The 27,090-nt window shown below is 36.5% G+C and overlaps 1 protein-coding gene across 1 annotated transcript in view; it reads right to left on the bottom strand.

The window, feature by feature from the left end:
* DMGDH (dimethylglycine dehydrogenase) overlaps positions 1 to 27,090 on the bottom strand; it is a 1,049,975-nt gene that overhangs the window by 78,744 nt on the left and 944,141 nt on the right. The window contains exon 14 of the mRNA XM_044063708.1: positions 17,589 to 17,648. Coding sequence (XP_043919643.1) covers positions 17,589 to 17,648 — 60 coding nt within the window. The remainder of the gene's footprint in view (positions 1 to 17,588; positions 17,649 to 27,090) is intronic.

Consider the following 27,090-nt stretch of genomic DNA (forward strand, 5'->3'; position numbering starts at 1 on the left):
ATATCTCTGCTTAGAATTGTATTTCCTAAATTACTTGTGTTTTACTATGAATTTTGCTGTACTTTGTACACTGCAAATTTTGTTTTACTAACTGTTTTTAGATTCTGTACATAATACTCTGTACATATATACTAACTACCTCCCAGAGCTTTTCTCCCCGGGCCTCCACTGAAAATGGGCTCCTTTTAGCCCAGTGGGCTTTCCCGGTAAACAAACAAACAAACAAACAAACAAACAGAAAAATAAATAAATAAATAAATAAACAAACTGTTAAACCTCTTGACAGGATGAAACCAAAGAAAGGCTAAATATTGAAACTCAGAAGGATCAATCCTATATGCTGAAATGCCAAAGGAAGTTTGATTCCTGGAGTCATAGTCCAAATAATAATGCAAGATGAAGGTGTGAGTTAGGGATCAGTTCTCTGCAATATACATATTTATAATGCAGACATGCTTGAAGCAAGCATCTGAAGCAGTCTCTCACAGCATTTTTCAATGTGTTGTTAGCTACCTCATAGTGCAATTAGCAATCCACCTGGAAAAGTTTTCAAAGCAAATGCTAAGTACCTGTCTTCCATAACAAAAAAAGAAACTTTTTCAGAATCTAAGAACACTTTTCAGTTGAAAACTTAGATGTCATTGCATGCTTTCCTGAACTTGAACAAGTTAAACAATAACGTACGCTTTACTGAACTTGAGCACTCTTTTCAGGTAAAACCTTAGCTGTCAGCACATGCTTTGGATGTGATGTATTTTGTTCCCAGAAAGAAAACACAGACGAACACACTGGTTTAAATACAGTTCCAACACTACTTTTAGGAAAAAACATGACTTATTCCTGAAAGACACCTAATCCTTGAGGATAAAATAAGGGACTGCAAGTCCAAGATCCTGTGAGCAGACATGATGCCCACTGAGAAAAATATCTTCCAAGAGATAAATATAGTGGTGGTGTTGAACTCATAGGCAAGACTATTAGTCATTAAATAAAACTTCAAAGGAGAAGAGAATAGAGGTTCTACAAAGGTAGGCAGACACTAAAACAAAAATACTTGACTAACTAGTGAAGGGCCCAAGTCCTGCCTTCCACAAGGTCAGGACAGGCAAAATAGGCCAGAATCATGTAGTCTCAGCAAGGAAGAACTGAGACACAAATAGGTTATAGGAAGTTGCTAGGCTAATGGCCCTAGGGCCTTTACAAACCAAGCCATGTAAAACCCCCGAGTAACCTAGTTGACCATAGTTAGGTGGCCGTTGTTTGCAAAGCGATACTATGATCAGCAATGAGTGCCCCTGTCCATGATGGTCATAGGTGCCAACCTGGGGTGAATTTGCATTTTCCCATCCAGCTGTCAAGATTCCACTTAAATAGGGTCATTGAGGAGCACTGCTTCACATGAAGTGGGAGCTTATTCCAGAGGAGTGGCAATCTCTGGGAGACATATCTGTCTCTTGTGCAAGTTCTATTAATGTGGCAGGCTAGGTTGTGATCTCTGGAGTGAGTTACTCTTGTCCCATTTGATTTGCAGATGTGCAGAATTTCCATTAGGGAAGGGTCAGAGATTGCTTTGTAGGCTGGACACAGGTAACCTCTCAGCAGCCTATACAATACAGAGTAGGCCGTATCTTGGAGGCCTTGAATTCTCTTGGTTAGAAACCTCTTTGATCTCTCCAACTGCTGTGGGTGTCTAGTGTGGTACATACAGAAGGTGGCATTATACTCAATCAGTGGTCTAATAAGTGTTGAGTACAGCAGAGTTTCGACCTCCCTGGTCTTGGATGCGATGCCCTTATGTATGAGTTGGGCAGTGTAGAAGGCTTTCCTTACAACTGTGGACAATTGGTGATTAAAGTTTAGATTGCTATCAACTGCATTCCCAAGTCATGCACCACTGTGTTTGAGCTTAGAGGGGTGCTGTCTATATTGTAACTAGCAGGGACTACTCTGCCAAAGGGAAGAATGAAGCATTTTTTTGTGTTTAGTTTCAGTCCATGGCTCTGGCACCAGTCATTTGTCTGTAGCAGTCCCTTCTGTAATTTGATGATGTTGTTGGGGGAACTCTGTGACTGCTCACAGTTTACAGTTGTCTGCAAACTTAGTAAGGCCACAAGCCATCAACTTTTGACTGGACGTCAGAAAAATAAATTTCAAACAGTAGAGGTCCCAGTACAGCTCCTTGTGGCACACTACTGCTAAGTGGTCTACTGGTGGAGGTGGATTCCCCAAATTTAACATTGTGCATTCTGTCAGTGAGCCAGTTTGCTACCCATCTAATGACAAATGGGTTGATACTCAGCTGGGAGAGTTTCTCAACGAACCCTGAGTGAGAATTGTGTCAGACGCCTTGGCTAAATCAAGACAGTTGGTGTGTACTGCTTTACCTTCATCCAGGGCTTAGTGACTTTCTCAAAGACGTTCACTAGGTTTAATAAGCAAGATCTACCCTTGATGAAACCAAACTGCGTGGGTCAAGAGTTTAAAAGTTGCCTATGTCCTGGTTGATAAGGTCCATGATGATTCTTTATTCAGGTTAATGGGTCTACAGTTCTCAGGTTCGGTTGCTGGGACCCCCTTTGTGCAAGGGGATTACTGCTGCTGTTCTCCACTCCTCCAGCACAAAACCAGTGCTCAGGCTGTGGTTAAAGAGACAGCTAAGGGGTTCCACTAAGTGTTATTTTAGACTATTTAGTATGCAGCCTGGGATGTTATCTGGTCCCACAGAGGCTGTATTTTGGGCCTTGGAGAGCACTTGAATAACCCGTTCTTTGGATATAAAAGGTACAGGCAGGTGTCAAGAACATAATGGGGTATGTCTGGTGGGGATGGTAGTAAAATTGTTGACGGGGATAAAATTGTTGCCAAATCTGTCAGCCACCATGTTGGCAGTTACTTCATGTTATGTGTGAGTGGTGCCGTCCACTATAAATTCAGCACACATCTGCGTATTCCCTTCGAGTTTTCAGACGTAGCTAAAGAATGCCTTGTGATTGACTTTAGATAGGGATGCCAGTCTAGTCTCATAACTAGCTTAGAGGACTTTACAAGGTTTCTGATTTGCTTTTTTAGGCTGTGTAGGGTAGTCTTCCTTTGCTGAGTACATTCCTTCTTGTTCTTAGATACCAGTTTCTTTCTTTTGTTATACAACATATTTAAACTTTCAGTCCACCAGCGTAGCTTGCTTTTGCGAGAGGACCCAGTTTTAGTCCTGTCAGATACTGCTGAGTCAAACATTTGCTTAAGTAGCTATATAGGGCATTTGTGTACTTCTCCACATAGGAATCATTGTTGCCAAATTATATAAAGGTATTTGAAATCGTTTGGAATATCCTGAAAACTAAATGATCAATGTGGCAGTGAATGCTTCTCTCCTCAGGAGGTGAACCACCTTCCAGTGAGTAGAAAACATACTGATGATGCCTCCTAGTAGTTTCCATCTTGACATGATTTTTGCCAGAGAAGCTGAAAGGGCAAAAGAGATCAAGCTCTCTGGTTTGGACTGGACAACATCCTAGTTTTTTTGTATGACATCATGGGTTAAAAAAGCTTTCTTTTCTGTTTTCTGAATTTTGAGATAAGACAGAATCAGAAGAAATGAGCAGGTAAGAAAAGCTGTGACTGTGAGAATACAGCCACCATCAGCTAACCCACGTTCTGTGAAACTAAGCATCAGTGGGGTAGGAAAGACAGTGTGCAGTCTCTCTCTTTTTTTTTAAACAGCTTTAGTGAATTGAAATAGATAAAACAAACATTGTCTTGAGATATGTACAATTTTGTATATGCATACTAATGACAATGAAGAAAGAAACAAACACATTTAAACTATATACAATGACATTTTCCACAAATACATTTTAGCAAATTAAAATTCTTATAAATATAGATACATTACTATTAAAATATTTATTTAACAAATCATACACTTTCTTCCACATATCATTTACAATAGTATTCCTAGAGGATCTTGCTCTTTTGGTCAATATCTCTAAATTACATACTTCAAAAAGTAGATTTTTGAATTCATTTACTGAGGGAGAAGATTTAGACTTCGTTTCTTGTAACCGTTTTCCTGACTACTGATAAAATGGACCAAAGCAGAGGCTGATTGGTTTCTGTAATACAATTAGGAACAGGAGTGTTAAACAAAACTAAAGATTTTGAGAGTAAAAAATTATCTGTGAAAATTGCTTGTAAAAAGTGATTAATAACTTTCCAAAAATTATTTAATTCTGTACAATCAAATACCATATGGCCTCAATCAGTGTTAACTACATTATTACACATCCAGCAGTTAACATTTTTCTTATTAAATTTGCTTAAAGAGAATGGGGTAATAAAAGATCTATGCAAATATCCCCATGTGAAAATTTTCCATCTTAGTGAAGAAGTGGTTACACTAGCAGATTGTAATATATGTGTTTTGTCTTTCTCTGTTAGGGGATGATTATTAATTAAGGAGAAATAATTCCAATAATTATCTGATATGTTATCTAGATCTAGTTTAATTGCATTATATAAGTGGGATAAAATGTTTTTAGCTGGTGATTTATGATTCATAGACAGCACCATATACTGAATTAATTTAGGAACTGAACTTTTAGTTGATAAAGTCATAGAGTCAAGTTTATTAAATACATATTTTCTACTTTCATGTACATCCCACCAGGATGTTGTGTCAAAATCATGTTCATTCTTCAGTAGGTTAATGGATTTCAGGTCATTATCAGATATCATTTTTGACCAAAAAATATTTTTTTTGTTGAAAAGAATACATTTTCATAAAATCAGAAGAAAATATAGTACAATGTGTGTAGGCTATAGGGAATATGAGAAATAGCCAATCTTTATACAAGTTGAATTTATATAAATAGTTTCTAAATGATCTCAAAAGAAGAATTATATAATTTGTTCTAAAATTCTGAGAAGAATTAGTGGAAAAATCTTTTAAGATCCAAATAAAGGAGTTATTAAACAACATTAATTTCTATGTTTTATTATTCTTTATTGCATCACATTAATATTTTGAGAATGTTCTTCCATCTAGCAGTGTATTTAATGTCTATAAGACGAGAAATAAATTAAGCCATTGCAGAAATTGAGTAGGTTTCCAAATTAGGCAAAGCTATACCCCCATTTTCCCAATTTTTCATGTAATAAGATAAGGCTATCCTAGGTCTTATGTATTACAGAATTAAATTTCTTAATTAAAAAACTAGGAGGGGGTAGAGGGATTGATTGGATAATATAAACAATTTTAGGTAATAGGATAATTTTAATAATTAAAAGTTTTTCATCCACAGAAAATTGGATTTATTCCATTTTTTAATGAGATTTCCTATTGCCAGTAAGCTTTTATTGTAATCGATTTGAATGATATATTTTATGTTGTTAGTAATTACAATGCCTAAATAAATTAATTCATTATTCATACATTAAATTAGCGATTCTGCTAACCAGGCTGTATATACCAGGAACTTGCATACTATACACTGTAATAACCACTTCTCGTAAAAGTGCTTGAATTTTCACTACTAATTACAAGATAATTACACTACTATTAGAAAGCTGTTACATTTCCAGTAGAAAACCTGCTCTAGTACTTTTAATACTATCTGGGTATATATATAGGGGACTTGTTATATTTCCATTTATATTTCCTAAAAAACACAGGTGCCAACTTCCAAATCCACAAACGAAGACCTCAGTAGGAAAAAGTGTTTTTTCCTACTGAGGTCTTCGTTTGTGCATTTATATTTCCTCACATATACAAAATAACATGTTAGATCTACGCTTTTGGTAAATCCCTCAATATAAAGTTAACTTGACAAATTATGCTATAGCAACTGTTTTTTTTACAGTGTGTGCTTAGGACTATGTGGCAATAAGCTGTCCTATTTATATGCTTCATGTTTTTACAACTGTAGTTACGTGTTACACACATATTACTGCCACGTAGTCTATTAATAGTAACTGTACTGTATTAGAAGCGTCAAAGGAAGTTTTTTTCTGCTTTCATACTGCTGTTAAACTAGGCTGAAATACCTAACTAGCCCCTAGGTATCAGTGATTACATAGAACTGTATTAGTATGCCAAGTCCAATACAACCTTTCCTATTCTTCTATGAACCTGATATGTGTTTGTATTGATTGTATACTAATTTTCTAAATGCATTGGCTATACTAATAAATGGGAATAAGTATACTTGATACCAACATCATTACCATTCTGACCGTTTGTAGGTACTGCCATTTAATCTGATACTTGTATTGGGTAACTGCTACTAACAAACTGTTTACCTTACCATTTTTGTCTTCTCTCTCCCTTTATTTACCCAGCTCTCCATCCTGCCTGCCCTGAACTAGGGAATGAAAATCTGCCCTGCCTGAAGGCCAAGAACTAAACCGTATGCTAAGACTATTGGTCTCTACCTGAACTAAAGAACAGAGCCAATCCTCTCCCTAAGCCTCATTCCCACAAGGAACCAAGAAAGTATGTATTCAATAACTATTGTATTAAAAAATATACTTGAATAATATATTTTCATGTTATTGAAGTCTGCTCCCTAGCCAGGACCGCCAGCAGCCTTACTCTAATCTTCGTTTCTCCTAAACCTTCATATACTACCCACATGTAGTCTCTGTAGCTAACTCCTGTTTACCCTACACTACTCCTAGACCTGATAACACTCTCGTAAAGCTACTTGCATTTTTATCCTTGTCCACTAGATGGTATCCTTTTCCTAGTATTTGCCTTGTACATCTATCCCACTCTTTTGAAATATATTTACCAGGCAACTTGCTTTTCTTTTACTTGTTGTTATCCCAGTCCTGCTTACTCCTCTATTTTCACTATAACTCACTCTCCTGCACACCCATCTCCACCTTACCTCAGCAGTCAGCTCTTCACTGATTGTTCTTGGGGTCCTCTTCCTTCACTGGCTCTATCCCGCTCCGTTCACCCTGCGGGCTCACTCCGCTCCCCTACCCTGCCCCCATAGCTCCTACATTTATACACCCAAACCACACCCCTATACTAACTACCAATCATAGATCCCAGTCCTTAAAGTGCCAGAACCAACATTTCCAAGTCTCATCTTAGTAAACCACCTAACCTACCCTTTTCTTTACCCTATATACAACTCAGCCATAATGTCATTCATATCAACCTCTCCACACCTGAAGGTCCTACTTCTATCTTCCCTCATACCTATTCTTACTATATCTTATCTACTTACATTTTATGAACATCTCCACTACATAAACCTTTGTTACCCCACAAAGCAAACCTCCACTCCACCATTAGCACACTCTCAAAGCCATTCAAACATACCCACCACAATAGCCTACCTACCAGCAAAATATCACAGACTGACTCACATCAGATACTACAGGCCAAAAGCTAGGAAATCTCAGTTCCTAACATGTAAACCTCTACAACTTACACTTAGAATTCAACTCCAATCCTTAATAGATGGAGATATACATCCCAAACCAGGGCCAAATTCTATCAAGACCATAGAGACCCATAACACAACCCCCATTAGTACTCAATTCCTTACCAGACCCCCCCCCAGCTCACTATTGATAGCCCATCTTAACATCAGGAGCATAAATAATAAGGTTGCCCACCTACATGCTCTCATGGATGTGCATTCATTTGATATCCTGTGTCTCACTGAAACATGGCTCAAACCATCTATCCAAGACAATGAATTTATACCACCAGGGTACAGCATCTTGAGACTAGACCAAAAAGCTAAGACGGGAGGTGGAGTAGCTATACTGTACAAATCTGGATTACAGGTGACCTCTGTTGACTCTAAACCCCCTCTAACTAGTAATGCAGAAATCCTTATCTCCAAAATTCAACTCAATAATTGTAAATCCATCTATATTATTGCTGTCTACCTTCCTCAGGGAATAACTCTAACACCCTAGAAAATATCCTAAATTGGCTTTCCACCAACTATCCCCAAGAAACAATAGTACTCAGTGACTTTAATATCAACTGGAAAAGCTGTACTTCTGAACAGCCTTCTACTCATATTAACCTACATGGGTTCACTCAAACTATTAGCTCCCCCACAAGGACCAATAAACGCAATAACAATGAAAGCACCTTAGACTGGATTCTGATAAACAGACATCACCAAACTTACAAAGTAGGGACTCTCCCTGAGGATATAAGCGACCATGCACTCACCTTCATAATCAGATTTAAGACTGACATCCCTAGCCCAATCACCTATAGAACAATAAGGAGCAACAAACATTTTTACCCTGATATCTTCCGAACTGAACTTAAAGCATGCGACTGGTCACCCCTCAAAAACTTACCTCTAGAGGAAGCAGTAAACTACTTTAATACTAAATTCTTAGGTATTCTAGTCTTCCATGCACCAAAAAGGACCATTAGAACTAGGAATAAACCTGCCCCCTGGCTCTCAAAAGCAACCAAACAAAAAATGCTCCTCAGAAATAAAGTCTGGGCCAAGTGGCTTACTACTAAAAGCCCAGAGGATCATTTAAAATTCAGGCAGCTAAGAAATGATACAAAAAAGCCATTTTGTCAGACAAAAGAAACTATTACATTCAACTCCAACATACCCAGCAAAACAAACCACAAAAATTCTGGGCAGGGATTAACACACTTTTACACCCATGCCGTTCTGTCACACCCACCCTAGGGGGTACTGACCATGATAGTCCAAAGCAAATTGCCAATACCTTTAACACATTCTTTACTGAGACCATTCAGTCTCTTGCCAATCAGCTAACTCCTGACAGCTCATCTCTGACTTCCTCTACTACTACCTTACCTCCCTCATTTAATCTCAAACCTGTCCCTACATCCCTTATCCATACCCTTATTCTGAAACTTAAACCTACCACACCCGCAGCTGATCTCCTACCTGCAGAATATCTGCAAAAAGCTGCAAAAGCCATAGCCTACCCATCTCCATTCTGATTAACAGAACAAACTCTGAGGGAACTATTCCATCTATTTGGAAGATCTTGCATATTATCCCCCTGCATAAAGGTGGAAACTCTAGGGAATTATCCAACTATAGATCTATTGCTATACTATCTCCACTGGCAAAAATCATGGAGAAATGCATTCATAAGCAACTGTTAAAACACCTAATTGATAACAACTTACTAGCTAACTGCCAACATGGCTTCAGGCCATTTCACAGCACTACAACTGCCCTTTTATCGTTCTCTGACCGTATTAACAAAAATCGCAATAACACTCTATCCTCAGCCCTCTTTACTGATCTCTCTAAAGCCTTCGATATAGTTAACCACCAACTTCTCCTAAACATACTCAAAAACCTATCTCTAGATGCACTGGTTATACAATGGTTTCAATCCTACTTAAACAATAGGTAACAGTCTGTTCTGTGGGAGAACAACTTATCTCCCCATTGCACTTGGTGTCCCCCAAGGCTCTATACTTGGACCTCTTCTATTTTCTATTTTTATCAATGACCTACATTCTGTAATTCCTCAAGCTACCTCAATACAATACGCAGATGACTCCACATTAATATGCTTAGCCCCCACTCCATCAGACCTACAGTCCCTCACCCAAAATGTGTTTAACACAGTAGTACACCATTGCCTCATCTTGAACCCAAAAAAAACCCAAACTCCTACTTTTTACTCCCACCCGTAGGGCCTCCCCACTATACTTTATTGTTACATCAAACAATGGTACCATCATATCCCCTGACTCAACCACAAAACTACTAGGGGTACTCTTTGATAATAACCTTAACTTTGATACTCACATTAACAGTACCATAAAAACAGTCAACAAAAAACTAGGCTCCCTCTATAGAATCAAATCCTTTCTCACCAGACTAGCAAGGGCTACTATTGCCCAGACCCACTTAATCTCCACCCTCCTCTACACCTCCCCTATATATACTAACCTCTCAAAAAACAACTTGAACAAACTGGCTGTCTCCTACAACAATATTGCTAGATTTGCAACAGGCTCTACACTCAGAACCCATCACTGTACTAATTATGAACAACTAGGACGGCTAGAGTTGCCAAATTTACTTCTATTTAAACAATTAACAGTTGCCTACAAAATCCTGTATCAGCCTACTAACACTCCATTTCATACCAACTTTATCACCCCTACAACAACCTTAAGACCCTACGCTCATCTAATAAAATATTAGTACAAATAGGTAAAACCTACAGTATGGCTGGTGACTCTCTGTTCTCTAATACCATGGGTAAAACCTGGAACTCTCTCCCCAGTGACCTGACCTCCCTTTCCTCACTAACACAATTTAAAAGCAAGCTGAAAACCTACCTTAAATCCCATTGGTTATGTCCCTGTGTGAACCTAGACTAACTACACACTCTTTTTTCACAAAGACACCCGTTTCATTAACTATATATACTAATTGCCTATTGAAAACTATAAAGACAACGGGCCTTATATATTATTAAAATGTCTTCATCAATATCTCAAAAATGTCTTCAGCATTACCTACCTATAACTAACAAATGTTATAAGTCATATGATTCTGTAAGCAGACATGTTTTGAAGTGAAAACATTTCCTTATATATTTAATGTACCCACATCTGTAAAATCTATCATGTATAAAATTTGCTTAATTTTGTATTGTACCTGTACCTGTTGAATATTATTTTTATTTATAAATTTACTGTGTTTTCGAGGAGCTTTTCTCCCTGGGCATCTGCTGAAAATGGACATATATCCAGCTGGACTAGCCCAGTCAACAAATGTAAAATAAAATAAATAAATAAAATAAAATTAGACTGTGCTTGGTATTTTTTATAGACATCTAGTAATTCCAGCTTTTTAGGGCCAATTGTCTGGATTTCAGTTTTATTGTTATTAAAGATTAAACCTGACTTTTTTGAAAATATTCAGCATCTTTAAAAAGAGCATGAATAGATGCATTATTACCACCTAGAGTAATGAGTATGGCATTCGCAAACATTTGTAATTTGGAAACATCATTAGAACTCAAGCTATAACCTTCAATGTTTTCATCATATCTTATTAAATTAGCCCAAGGTTCCATAATCAATGTAAATAGTAAAGGAGATAAAGGACTCCCTTGCTTTGTTCCTTTGATTATTGGTATAGTTTGGGATATATTTGTACCTATTTTAATGTATGCTTGACTACCTTGATATAAACTTGCAATTAGATTTATGAAACTATTGCGTCTATATTATCTTATCGAAGTTTCAGAATATCGAATCTGATATGGTCGATACCATATCATCGAATTCTGAAACATCGAAAGATAAAAAAAAAATGCCTAAAAACAAAAATAAATAAAAACTTACCTTTGCAAGCAGGATTTATAGTAAACAGAAATTCTTATGACAAGGGCTGCACCCCCTACACCCCCTTAAATATGCCAACTCCAAGACCGCACTACATTGAACTAAACAGAAATCTCTCCTTACGGAGATTTCCGTTTAAACGTTCAATGTTTTTTGCTTTTGCTAATCCGGTGCCGACAATATCAGCTTCAATACTGTCGGCCTTCGACAATGTGAAGTAGACCCAAACTATTAGAGAAGTTTAGTTCCTCCAAAAGTAAAAACAAATAGTCCCAATTAACTGAATCGAAAGCACAGTTTATGTCAAGACTGATTAATGTTAAGCTGTTTTTTAATTTTTTGACCGATTCAATTTAAGACAGAATTCTTTTGATATTGTCATAAGAATTTCTGTTTACTATAAATCCTGTTTGATCTTCATCAACTAATGTAGGCAAAACATTTTTTAAGTCTGTCTGCATAAATTGACATAAACATTTTTGTAATCAATGTTTAATAAGGAAATAGGCCTATAAGATGAACATTTAACAGGGTCCATATCAGTTTTGAGGATTGGGGAGAAAAAGGTATATTTCCATGATGGAGGTATTAGATTGTCAGTTTGGGAAATATTATAAACTTTATGAAGCAGTTTTAAGGCATCAGTTGGTAATAATTTATAAACCTCATGAATGATACCGTCATTTCCCAGTGCTTTATTTGGTTTGAATTTAGTAATCTGGGAATGGACATCTTTGAAGGAGATAGGTCTGTCTATAATAGTAAGTTGTTCACTAGATAATAGTAAGTTGTTCACTAGATAATCTTTTTTTATATATTTGTTAATAAAAGATTTGATTTCTTGGTTAGAATCTATTATCTTAGACTGTTGGTTAATGTTTATAAAAAAATCTCTAAATTCAGTTAAGATATTCTGTATACCTATTTATTTTTAGGGGGAGAATATTTCATTTATATGATTGAATTTGTTAATTCTTTTAGTTTTATTAGCCAATAAATTCAGTGATCTGGGATTGGTGGAGAATTTTAAGACTTTAAATTTTTCTAAAATAATCATAGTTTTATGATTCTGTAATTTCCATATACTTAGTATTCAATGAGTTTATTTCTTTTTTAATATTATTTTTATTAGTATCTTTTTATTGGATAAGTTTCAAAGAATCTTATTTTGTATTTCTATTAACTGCTCATCCCAACTTTTCCTTTTTTTGTTATAACAATTTATAATTCTGCCATAGAGGTAGGTTTTTAAAGCATCCCATACAAAGATCTCAGAAATATTACTGATATTGTTTTGTTCAATAAAATTCTGGATTTCTGATGTTATAAAATCTTTCAATTTAGTTAAATAGGCAGGTATTCTACTTATTTGAAAATTACGGATTGGGGTAACTAAAAATTCAAAAATTATTGAATTGTGATCAGATATGGACATGCAATCACCTTAGTATTAATTAAAGAATCTACTGAATCATTAGAAAACAAAACTCTATCTATCTTTGAATGTGTATTATGTCTATTTGAAAAAAAAGTATAAGTTAAGGAATCAGAATCGGCAAAGGTGTGTATATCTTTCAAGAAATAAGTTTCCAAAAAATGTTTCAACAATTTGGCTGATACTGTAATTTTTCTTTTGTTATGAAAAGACGACTCTTTATTGTCTAAAATACAATTAAAATCACCAACTAATATTATGTGTCCATTAGAAAGTTGTACTATATGATCAAAATGTTTTACTGTAACAGTGTCTATTCCGGGAATCCAGTAAAGATTTACTAAGGTGTATATTTTGTTATTAAACTGAATAGTAATTAGACAAAACATTCCTTTATTATCTTTGTATGTATTAAACATTTTTGGTTTAGGTAATGAGCTGTTCCATAAGATGGCTACTCCTCTTTTCTTTTGAGAATGTTCTGAGCTAGCTAACACTGAATATGATTTAGTATCTAATCTAAGTACATCCTCTGTTTTTAAATGGGTTTCTTGTAAAAATATTAATTGAACTTTATGCAGTTTGAGATATTTAAGGAAACTTCCCCTCTTGTTTGGGTTATTTAATCCATTAATGTTAATTGAAATACACTTTAATTACGTCATTTAATAGTATGGTGTTGAAAGAGAAATATTTTGACCAAAACCATAGATTATTAATGTAAATAAAAGGAATACCTAGAGATACATTATTGTTAAGGTAATGTGGAAACATCATAAAAAGTAGACTTTTGAGAATTACTCTTTTAAGAATTTTGGAAAATGCCAGGAAAGCTAACAGTAAACTATTATAACTTAAACTGATAACTTCATAACTACCCTTAACCCCTCTGGAGTATAATACTCCCAATTCAAGTGACATATGGTCACTCAAATTAACCCTCTGTTCAACAGCAACATCTAATCAGCATCTGTCTGAGAAATATCTACTCTGATTAAACAATTTTAAGTTCTAATTCATGTTAATAATATACAGAATAATCACATAAAAATCACTTTGTAAGATATATAACTAACAAATATTTACAACCATATCTAACACTTTATAAATGTTAACATATTAGCAAACATCAGTATAACTACTAATAAAATAATAATCAGCTGTGTGTACCTGGTTATAATACTGCAAAAAGAATAATTCTGTTTATATATATATATATATATATATATATATATATATATATATATATATATACATACAAATATTGTATACATAGCACATCATGTAGCCAAAAAATAATACAAATTAGAATTTAAAACCTACAAATCTGAAGTCTGTACAACACACAAAAAAGAAAAAAACTGTGTATGTTAGCTCATGTGTTAAATAATTGTATGAAATTCATTCCTTGCAATACGATTACTTCCTTTAGTTATATCATGAAAGAATTAATAATTCATGGCTATTTTGTTGATGGGGAGTGTAACTACTGTATGACAAAATAATTTTAAAATGCAAACATTCAGATACAAGCTTTAAAAACCAGTAGTAGCTTTGACAATACTATGTCTGAGGTTACAATATTCATCTGCTGGAATTAGGAGTGTCTATATATAGTTTAAGAGTATAATCTATATGTTAATATGTTTTTTACCAAGTGTAATGATTTAATCTCATTATCAGAACACTTGCTAACTATTTATATATAAATATTACTTATAAAATTAGTCTGAACTTGTCCAAATAAACTAGAATATAACTGACAATGCTGTGTTAATAAATACATGTAATAACTAAAAAACTATTTAAAATCAAATAAATGACAGGCTTGCTGTTCCAAAAAACAAAAAGGGATTTACAAAGTAAACTTATCATAACTAACTTACAGATAATAATATAAATAGTCAGTCTTTCTCTTTACTATATTTTAGTACTGTCATTAAACTATAATATAACCTATTACCTTACATACACATAACAGGTCTCTCTTTTTTCCAAGAAAGTTATTATCATCTGTAAGGTTGAAAAATACAGATTTAATCATGTAAAATTATGTACATGCCAAAGTAATTTTATTTGGATTTGATAAATAGTGTATTATCCTATACAGATTTCCTGTGGATTAAATGAAAACTGATTATTCTGTAACATATGTAAAGGGTATGTATTCAGATATCAAAACCTATTGCACTTCTGGCTAGCTGTGTTTACAAGTAAATGATAATATAAGTGCTGATAAATCAAATAACCATAACCAGAAGGTATAATTAAGATGTAGCCCTAAGGACCATAACTCACTAGACTATTACAACTTATCGTGTTACTGGAAAAAAGGAATGTAAATTTGCCATTGTCATGTAGGAACTATCATATTTCTAGTTGCTTATGTAACATTCAGGGTTGTTTTTTACTTTGTTTATAAAGAATTACATTTCCTGAAAACCAACCATGTATAAAAACATTAATCCAGTCAATAGTTGACAGGATAGAAAATATTGTGATTTGAATACATGCAGTATTTCCAACTAAATTCCTTATGTCCAGGAATTAGAGAGACTGAATGAATTGAATATGCTTTTTATAAATAAACTGTTAAAAGAAAACTACTTTGCACAGATTATATAAGGTAAAAACAAGTTTACAAACTATTTTATAACTGTCTTTTTCATTTGATACATAATTTCTTAAGTCTTGCCTTTTGTGGACTTGTAAGCATCTGTGGTATGCTTTCTGGGTGCTTAAATGATCCAATTCCGCTATCTAGTGGCAGAACAGTGTAGAATTTAATTAACCTTCAAAAACAGCATGATGATGCGAAAAACGGACATCTCGTGGAGTTATTCTTGAGCTCTGGACACAACTTTTAACATTTTCAGTGGGAAACTACATTTGTAACCGTGTTTAATATATGTCACCATATTTTAAAATTGTACTATGTTCTACAGCTGTTTTACATCTGTGTTTTATTCCTGTCTTGCGTCCTTAGCTGGACTAATGTCTATATTTAAATGCTATGTTTTTTAACTGTATAATCCAAATAATAGTTAATGTGGAGTTTTTCTCCAGGGGCCTCCACTGAAAACGGACCTGTGTCCAGTCGGACTCTCCCGGTCAACAAATGTAAATAAATAAGTAAAACTATGAGTGCAAACTCATTTAGCTTTAATTTAAAGGCTCAAGCCTGCTGTATAATTGTTGACTGAAAAAATGACAGCAAAGCTGTCCCAAAACCGAGTGTTGCCATAGCAACTTCTAAAGCTTACCAAAGCAACCACAAGTAAAGCAAAGCTTTTAGGATTAATGAAATCATGCCACAAAAAATACTATTTATTAATCAAGTAATGTTATATAAGCATAACCATAAACCAGCAAAGGGGTACACAGAAGCATACAGACCATATTAAAACAGCAAAGAAAGAGAACTAATAATAATATTAAACACCAAAATAAGACAACCAACCTCAGCAATACACAACATAACCATCTCAAAATCTCATCAATCTCCCCATAAAAGGCTACATTTACTATTCACAAACCAGGTTGTGTAATGAAGCAAAAAAGAGGCATCAGATTTATAAGCACTGAGTAATATAGTTAAAAGTAACAATTAATCATTATCGTAAACACAACATTCTACCAAGCATTTTTATTTAACTACGCATACTATGAGAAAATAAACCGATATTACTAAAACCAATTTAAAAAAACTACTAATCCTTATCACAAATACAACATTCAACCAGTTTTATTATGCTATTTATAGTATGAGAAAGAGTACTATTAATAATTTAATGTGAAATGCAGTAACTAAATATAAAACTATACCATCACCAACAGCACTACAGAAGGCAGTAATAAATTATCTGTGAACAAAAAAGTTCACAGGTCTTACCTGTTGATCCAGTTTCATCTCCCCTGACTTTTTGGGTCATTTACATGTAGAAAGGAGGCAAATAAAAACATATGCATTTGATGTTAGTTATTTTCTAAGTTTCTTCTTTTGTTCAAATGTTTGCTATGTTCCGTTTTCTGGCAACCTCTTTAGACTAGCTGTAGCCCATTCCATGTCTTCAAGTTTGTCCAGAAGTTTGTTTGTTTTAACACACTCTAAATACATCTCACTTACTGTAACCTTAAAAACGCACACACACAGTTGCACTCGCCCTGCCCAAACACTTACTTTTGTCAATCCACCAGAATTCCCCCAAATTAGAATCTGTGCAGATACTCTTTTGCTCGATAATTATAGCAGCTCACTAGCGTTGCATAAATGTGCTTCGCCCAAGTCAACTGCAACTATATACATCAACTATATACATCAATTACATACACAAAAGTGGACACATCCACAAAGATGCACACATTCATGCATCTATCAGTATATATAATCAAATGGCACATTATTTATATGTATATAAACAATGTGACTCACTCAAAAAGGTCTAACTACTCCAAAATTAAACCCCATCATAAATGTACTTATGTGCAGGCAGACACACACTGGTCTGTTCAGCCCTTTTCAAAATCCATATCCTTGATATAGGAGCAGTTAATGCAGTGGCATCTTGGAAACAATACATCTATCTAACTCAAGTCTTCAGCAAAGGTTAACTCCACTACAACTTAAGTTTTGTCTTAAAAAATAAATCATTAGGAGTGACATGTTCCATATCTTAATTAGATGTACATTTAAAAGGTCTCTCTCTCTCTCTCTCTCTCTCTCTCTCTCAAGAAGTATTGTAGTATTTTACAAATTAAACAAAATGTTCAGAATATCTTAACTACATTTTCTGAAAAAAATATTACCTTGTTTAACTTTATAAAATAGCCCAGTCCAGCTTCAAAAGGGTTGGTGTCACAGTTCATCTGAAACAGAAAACCACCTTGACATTATTAATTGTATCTATATATACATGCATGTTTTAAAGATATGCAGCACAGACACAAACATTGTAAAAATGTTTCTAAATCGATTTATACAAGCAGTAACATATGCACGATGAACCAAGGGTATAGCCAGGCATACTCTTTGCACTGTACAGAGGATATATATATATTTTTTTGAGAAACAAATCAATATGGCTTTTTCATTACATATTATGTCTACAACTGTCTAAATGAATGCCTCTGACAACAGGTGCAATACTGGTAATCTAAAACAATATCTTTAAGAGTTTTAGAGGTAACAGCTGAAAATGTTCCTTGCATTTATTAAGTGCATGAGGGGGCAGCATTTTGAGACATGTATCTATTTTTAAGTGATAGGTGTCCAAGGGGCTTAGCATGAAGAGCTTGTGAGAACAAAATTGAAATTGTTTGCTATACCCCTATGATGAACAACTAAGTCTGTTAGCACTTTTAAAGGATTACCATTTCATAGTATCACATGCTGCCTGAGAATGACAGTTTCACATTATCATCTGCTTTGCTTTACAACTACATTCATACACCTGAATACATGCAAAGAATGGTAGAGTGAAGCTGTGAAGCACTTTCCTTAACAGTACAACTTTGAGAATACAGCAGCACTCATTTAATCATGACCCTAACCCTGCCCCGCCCCTAACCATAATGTGCAGCTTACCTTAAAAAAAATCCCTTCTCATAACACTACCACTACACAAGACAGCTCATATATATTACCTTACTGTGTCGTTGCTGTCTGTAAAGAATGTCCTAGCAGTACTTATGGACTTATCCTCAGACCAAGTCAGGATTCAGCCAGCTCTTTCACATCAACATAGATGTGTCACACAAAAGGCAAAAGTAAGGGTTAGTCAAAAAAGAAACTCTATCCTTATGGAATATCAGAAAGGGTTCAACTCTTCTAGTGAAGTTATGAAAGTCTCCTTCAAATGTGAACAAAACCATAGAAATGAACTCTCTCGAGTGTGGTTTGTAGTACAGGAATGTAAAATTTGCAAAAAAAAAATCTGGCACAAACAACCACCATAATAAACCTAAAAGCTGTGTAGAAAAGGTTACACGACCACAGTTATACGGGGAATAAGATGCTGAGCTGCTATAATCCTTTTCTGTGGTCTGTTTTTATGGAGAATGTATCACTGAACTGTACTATCTTGCAATGTGAAGGAGATCTGCAACAGTTTATCATACCATATGGGTGGCATTATTACTACTAAAGAGTCTAGGGAGGTTAAAAGTCATCAGAAAAATCCAGCCCAGGCCTAGCAAGTCCCATCCCTACTGCAGTTTTGCCTCTCCAGCAAAGACTAAGAATCCAGTATTAACAAATGTTCATCTCCATTAGCAATGTGACTCCTTCCCTGCTAGTGTGCTACCTCACCAGTATCCTTATAGAAATGTACTGCTTTAAAATGAAACACAGTTTCCTAAACATCTAGACATTATCTGTGCCTGCTAACTTGAAGGGCTTTATTTCCTCCACTGGCAAATGAGGAGAACAAATCTGAATTTCTGACTGACGCAGTTCTATAAACATAGCGTACAAGTTGCATACTGACAACCACAGTGTGCAACAATCTTTTTTTCATAGGTTCACAGGTTCTTACTAAGATTACAACCAAGGTGAGCATTGAGAAGCTCAAGCCACATCACTCAGTATTGATGAAAGGCTAACCATATTGTCCATTAAGTGGATTTCCCCATATATTTCAGGTGAAAATATGTAAATCGCCCATCCAGTCACTCAGACTGGTTTAAAATGTTGCTAGTGAAGTCCACTGCTTGATGGGTTCTCACCCAGAATGCCATAAAATATGACTTACAGGGCCATCTCCTTTCGGATGATACAGTGGTGCAGAAACAGAGAGAGGTCCATTAAAATGAAAGTAACTTCTGACAGACTTCTCAATTTATGGTTATTCCACAAAAAGACAACAACAACCATGGGAGAGCCTCAAAGCCATATACAAAAGCCAATCATCTAGTCATGGAAATTCCCAGACACATACTCTAATGCAAAGTCTCTACTGGTGCAGCTACTGTTCTGGTGAAGTCTCCAGATGTGAAAGAGAGGCTAAAATATGGTACAACCTTGTACTGCAATGTCCTAGCACTATATGTGTTTCCCAAAAGTTCCAGGAACGATTCCTCACACCTAGCAAAACCACCTAGACCCCACAAGGAATCTTGAGCATTGTAAATTACAGAGTCGCCATTTGGAACCCATTGTACCATATGTACCCAACGACACAGCTAACTTGCAAGATATGGTAAGAACCTTGATTTTCACCAAATAAAGTGGTGAAAATAAAAGCTGCTTCCTTGTTCTAAGGCTAATATAGGGTCTACTGTCTCTATTCCTTTCAGGAGTAAATAGCCCTCAAAGAAGATCTTGTTTTGGGGCCTTTCAGAAGTAAATGGCCCTCAAAAAAGACTTTATTTGGGGGGATACAGTGCAGCTCAGAGACATGGCCTCCTTCAAACATGTTCAAAACCCACTTGTCTGTGGAGATGGTCCACAAAGTCAAGGCAGACTCAGCCAAAATTCTTGGACAGTTGTGGGTGGCAAGCAGTACTGCACTACTACAATGTCACCTATGAAGTCTGATTGAGCAGAAAATTTCAGAGGGTGAAAGACCGCTCTCTATGCTTGGATTGTCCCTTAGGGGGACTTTTCATACCCTTTGAGGTGTACTGAAATTGAGCAGATATGCACAGGATTCTGTAAAACTGAACTCATGCATGTGCTGTGTATGTTTCTGTTGCTCACTCAGTGCTCAGCCTTTGCTCAGTATTAAAGTGGCTTCAAACTGTGTGATGGCTTCCATGTGAGCTTCTCAAAGTATGTGGCATACAAACATTAATAAAATGTGTTTACAGTACTTTTAACATGGCTCAGCAGGGAAAAAGTACAGTTGTGTAAGTAAACTTACCATAACAGTAGATGTTTGAATAGATCACTGTTGCGAAGCCTAAGCTAGGTAAGACATCATGCCAAAGATTGGACCAGCTGGCCAGGCTGCAAAGCTTTATGGTACCTTCCATGAGCCTTAGCCATTGTACATTTTGAGAAGAACAGTATAAAGACAGTGGTTATGGTGTCAAACCCTCCAAGCTTTCTTACCTCAGAAGAGGGAGGCTAAAGCATTGCCAGATAGGGATAAAGAAGATGAAAATCCCACAATCTGACAAAAACAGCAAACAAGAGGGGTATGGGCAGTGTGCAGTTTCTGCAACAATGATCTATTTGAACATGCAGTGTCATGGTAAGGTTACTTGCACAACTGTACTGTGCTCAACATTAGATCGTTGTTACAGTAGCCAAAGCTATGTGGGATGAACAACAGATAACAGAAAGAAGGGAGGGGGGAGATGTAACAGATTCCAGAAACCTCAATAGATTACTGTAGCACAACCTGTTCTGGACCTATAAAAAGGGAAATCTGATTTGTAGTGCTGTGACTATTGTGGCTTTTTGGAAAGGGGTGGTCTCTAGAATTATTCTAGCGATAGTATCATATTTTTTCTGTGCACATCTTCACTTTTTAAGGGAGAATTAAAAATCTCATTTTTATCATCTGGAAGTTTCTGAGAATGCAACCATGCAAACTTCCTTAAAACAGAACCAGTACCCATGGCCACAGAAGAAGCATCAACGGTCATAATCACACTGCAAACAATTTGTAGTGACCTATGCAGTAGAGGCAGCTGAGTTATTTAAAGCAGATGTTTTCCTTACAAGAAGAAACTGCAGATAAAACATTCCCCATACTTTCACAATTTGTCAGAATAAACTTTAATATATGAGCCTGACAATTTAAAATTCTGAAAAATCAAAGCTGCAGGAGTATTCACTTTTCCCCCATACCCAACAGTAATTCTCCCATCCTTATCAGAAAAAGTAGGATTGGAATTAACAAAGTGCTTAGTAGTAGTGTATTAACTAAGGCTATAGCTGCCTGGCCAGGTTTGGGAATGTATAAAAATGTAAAAAGACTGAGGAATGTCATACATCCTGTCTTTTTAGGGGCAGCCGACTGACTATCATGAAATCTGCAGGCAGTAACACACACACACACACACACACACACACACACACACACACACACACACACACACACACAGACACACACACACTCTAAAGCAAACAGAACAATAGAAATGGGTGTGGGTTCTGAAAAATCCTTCTGCAACAACTCACAGTATTTTCTGAGGGACTGAGAATCCTCACTGTTCTCCTACTGAAAACATGGCACATTCTAGTAACAGTCTCAGAGAAAGAAACCCCACAGGGAGAATCAGAAACTGAGTATTCCTCTGAGTCTAAATCAGGAATCTGAGGAAAAAACCTTGAAATCATCCCTGCATCTTCCTGTTCTGATTGAGAACCTTGAATTTCTTTAGGGTGGGAGGCTGGCATACTGGTTAAAGTGTTTACTTTGCAGACACAAAAGGCAGGGTTTGATTATCACATGGAGTAACTGGCTAGGTTTAAAATGGCTCACAACGGCAGTTAGCTTAGTACTAATCTATGAACCTATAAAAGATTAATCTCTCTTTCTTTTACCAGAAACTACTTTAAAATAAAGATCAATAGCCTGAATTAAATCCTGATCCAGACCTGGTAAACTACGCCTATCCAAATAATTTGAGGAGTAATTACATGATTGGTTTTCCTTTTTTTTTTTTTTTAACAGGAAAAATGGGGCCAACTGTGTTACTAATTGCAGCAGCTGCTTCTCCAGGGATGATGGGCACAGCATTCTAGCATTTTGATACAACAAGAAAACATTCCTTGTTCCTTCCCCCAGGACCATAAAGGATGGCTCTCAATTGCCCCCCCCCTTGTCCCCTCAGGCTAACCCCCAGTGGCTGTAGATGCTATACCAGAGGGATCCAGGGTAAAAGATGAATGGTCTGAGGTGCAACAAATTGCCACAGCAGAGTCACCCACCTGTGGCTGAAGCAAATTGCTAGCCTGCTGTTGTGGAAAAGGCTGCTTGCTTGACTTTTTTCCTTTTGTGGCTGGAAAAAGGAAAGACTGTGGGACCAGACCAGTAGTCTGTTCAGTGGTTAAGCCTAAAATGGTGCCTCTTTCCCAGGGAAGACAAACAGCAAATGCCAGTAAAAATACCAGTCGACAAAACTTACTTTTTTGACAGAAAAAAACATAGTAAAAGCCACTTTAAAACACTATGCCAAACCCTCAAAGGGAAAATAAACAATTTCTCCACAGAAAATATGTTTCCATTAGCTTACACTACTTTTAAACTGACAGAAAGTGTTCCATTTAAAAGTACATCAAAATCTCACGATAGTCCATTAAAAGACAAAACTCCTATCTTTAAAATAACTTTTCTGAAGAGAAAAGTAATAAAATATCAATAAAACTATGAAAATGGAAGAATTTCCTCCCAAAAGGAACTTACCTAATGAGTAAAGAAAAACACAAGCCAAATGTAGATCCTTGAAAGCCTCAAAGACGTGTTCTCTTTGGGTGCAGTAAAGCTCTGAAGGACTTTGAGCTCAGACTTGTCTTTTAGTCAGCTCAGCTCAAGCTGTTTGACAGTCTGGGTGTGTGGAAGGTGCCCTGAAGCTTTGGAAGCTGTGTGGCTGTTATATCCTTGGCAGAAGCAACTGCAGCAGTGATCAATATAATGAACATCTTCTCTATAAGGTAATCTTATACTCACAATTAAAAGAGCAGAGTACAAAGGATTAGTCCACATAAAATGATTTTAGCTAGCCGATCAAGGAGACTCTCTCTCTCTGTTGCCCTCCTTGTGGCAGGAATAAAGACACCTTGTTAAACTTTCAGGTACTCAGTTAAGTACATAGATGGATGAGTTCTCTTGTTCTAATATGTTGAACTGGTCTACTTTATTTGCGCGAAAGCTTAAAACAGCGAATGCATATGCATCGAACCATATGCATCGAAAGTGCGAACCATTCAAAACTTTAAACGGAAATCTCCGTAGGTGGAGATTTCAGTTTACTTCAATGTAGTGCGATCTTGGAGTTGGTATATTTAAGTAGCAGGGGGTGTGGGGGGGTGCAGGGGGGCTTGCCTCCCTGCCTACAGCTGTCACATGTCATGTTTGTTGTGTAGTTCCGTTTTTATTGTGTTTCGATGGTTTCTCGGTTCGATGCATATGCATTCACTGTTTTAAGCTTTCGCGTAAAGTAGACCTGTTGAATTCAACACGTCAGTTATTTAAAGACAGTTACAGACCCTAGGAGGGTCCAGCAGAAATGACTGGAGGAAAATCTGTTTGATGGAAAAACAAAGAAACAGTTCCAAAGCTCATAGGTTAGTCCATTATTTGAATATTCCTGAAAGACCTGTGAGGGTTTACCAGCTCAGCGGACTGTGGAACCTCATTCTTAGTTAAAAGATTATTACATTTATTTTTACACACAAAAAAATGACAACAGACCATGAGCTACCACTACAGAATATTTAAGAAAACACTTTCACCTGAGCTTTATCAGGTCCATTTAATAGAGTGGCTTGTAGAATGGTTTATAGATTGGTCATTGAAAATATCTGCTTTTACGAGGCCATCAGCAGACTTTATTATCCTGTTTTGTATCACAAGTAATATGAGTGGCTGTGTCTGCCTTTGTGGGGCTTATATTCCTTGAAGCAAATTATGAAAGCTTTATTACAGAACTTTTTTCAGTCTGACTTGTCTTTATCAGTGCTTGCATCACATGTAATATGAGAAGTTGTTCCCACTTTTACGAGGCTCATACTTCCTGAAATACATTATGAAAAGCTAATCTTCTGTTGTTTGGCAAAAAGGTTGACAGTGCCTGCTTATAAGAGGTTCATATAGATGACTAATACAACCAGTTCCCATTCTTCTTTCTGATAAAAACAGCCCTTTTTATATGCAGGGGAAGTAATCACCTACAGCCACACTAGTTAATTCCCAATTTTTGAAAAATACACGCATCCAGAGAAATAGCTTACAGTGGAAACAAATCACAGTGCTCATTTTTATAGCGCTCATGAATATGCACAAGTAGCAGGAAAAATGTAAGTACCGTTTGTGACCTCAGAATCTTTCATATAGGTGTTTTGTGTCTATGGAATAAAAATCCACCAAGTTGTGAACTGCAGACTATACAAAACCTTTAATAAAAATAAGTATCTCATATCTTCTTTGAGCAAAGACAAATTGTGCCTATGGTATAAAGAATACATCAGTGTGGAGTGGGCCCTGGGATAATGATTTTCTCTGTTCTGCAAATTAAAGAAATTATGTTAAATGCTGGCCAAGGGGCTGCAACACCTATACCTGGTAGCTCTGGAGTATTCACATTGAGAGGGAGAAAGCCTCTGGTCTCAGTTCTATGGTGTTCCAGTCTGGGGTCTTTACTATTAAGCCACTTCCTGGGTTTAGCAGTTAGTGAGGGCTCTTCTGTTCAGACTCTTCCTCTCTTTATGTTCCATGTGGTGAAGTCAGGGCTCTTCTATTCAGATTCTTCCTCACTTTAGGTGCCATGTGGTGAAATTAGTGCAAAAAGGGGATTTCAGCCTGGCTAGATAAAGGGCTGGAAACTGGGAGGGATCAAAAGAAGGGCAGTTAACCAATCACCTGAGAGACGAGTGTGGTGCCATTAGGTCCAGGGTCGGGTTATAAGATGTAAGAGGCTAACGTAATCAGTATGGGTCAAGGCTGTCAAACAGAATATCAGACTAGCATTTGGCCCCCTTTTCTCATTCCTAACAACAAAAGGAAAGCTCAAGTCTCAAATCAGTAGAAGAAAACATTTTCAAATACCTGAAAGTTACTGTTTAAGTTTCTACACATCATGAGGTAAAAAGAATTTCCAAAGTCCTGACAGTTACTGTTTAGATTTGTACACATCCTGAGATCACAGCAAAAGAAAAAAAAAAACAATAAACAGAGTGTCCTTTTTCCTGTGTTACCACTTCACCAGACAAACAGTACTAAGGTAGATGCAGTGATCTACAGAAAATTAACAGCAAAAATTGGAGTTAATAACCAGTTAATGTCCAAGTCCTGGGTTAAATAGTGCAGGTGTTGTAGCTGTATGATTTATGGTTTAAGTTCAAGAGTGCAAACACAGTTTTGATGGAAATGCTTAAGTGTAGACCAGGGTGGTGGTGGGCATCTAGCCTAACCTGCCAGCTTAACTCTATGTTTTGAGGATAGCATCCCTGATTCCTTTGAGTGGACCCAGACAGGTTTCCACTTCCATATCCTGGCCAAGCTCACTATGGCTCCATTCGAAGGGAAAAAAAATATTTATTTATTTTTTTACACTTACTTAGAGAGGTTAGTCCCATTAGGCCAATGGCCTCTTTTCAGGGGAGGCCTAAGGTGGTATTCATACAGACTAGGGGAAATTTGGTTATGACACTAGGGAACTTCCACAACATTTTTCAACAAAGTGCAGTGGAATCTTTGACATCCATCTGAGCTACCACCAAATCAGGCAGATGGAGTCTCAGTTTAATGTTTCTTCTGAAGGTCGGCATACTCAGGAGTGCAATACCCCCACCCCTCTACTCCCCCCCCCGCTTAGACTGCACTGCAGTGTCAGTGTTGTAAAATGAATCCAACTACCTAGCATGGGAATAGAAATGTGAGCCTTGTGCACCAAAGGCAAGTATGCTACCTGTTGAGCTACTGAGACTGCAAACAGTTTATTGAAAAAAAACTTTTAAAACTCCTGATAAAAACTGAAGTGTGGTTAGAATGCTTGCTAATGTCTTTGCTTAATTGTCAAGTCCAAGTCCAAGTTCATAGGTAGGTGCTAGGCTATCAGCCCTAGGGTTTATATAAGACTAGCCAACAAGGTTCCCTGGCTTTCCCCACCCAAGAAAGTTATTTTGCTGTGCCCCTGTCGAGCACGGCCACAGCAGTGAAGCCCAGGGTGAATTTCCTAATTCCCATCCATTCATCAAGATTTTTCTTGAAGAGTGCTAATGAGGACCTTTGCTCGACATAGATAGGTAACTTGTTCCAGAGTATGGGGAAGTCTCCGGGACAGGAATCTATCCCTCAGCCGGGTCTATATTAGAACACCGAACGTTTAAAATTTTGAGTGTTCTAATATCGACCTGTTTTCAGCGAATGCTGAAAATATTGATGAAACAGAAAACCAAATTTTTTCCTAGGGAAAGAATTTGGTTGTCCGTTTCTGTTGCTTCGGTATTTTTAGCGCTGTGGTGGAAAGTTAAGGGTCAGGTTCAGGTAAGTGTGCGATTGTGTGGATGTGAGGGTTATGGTGGGTTAGGTGAGTTAGCGTTAGGGCGCGGGTGAGGTGACTGTGCAATAGTGATGGACCTTAGGGTTAGGGTTTGGGTTAAGGTAAGTGGATAGTTAGTGCTGTATGTATAGTTTAT

This window comes from Protopterus annectens, chromosome 2.part2 (genome assembly GCF_019279795.1).
Source record: "Protopterus annectens isolate FY-2018-M chromosome 2.part2, PAN1.0, whole genome shotgun sequence".
NCBI classification, from domain to species: Eukaryota; Metazoa; Chordata; order Ceratodontiformes; family Protopteridae; genus Protopterus; species Protopterus annectens.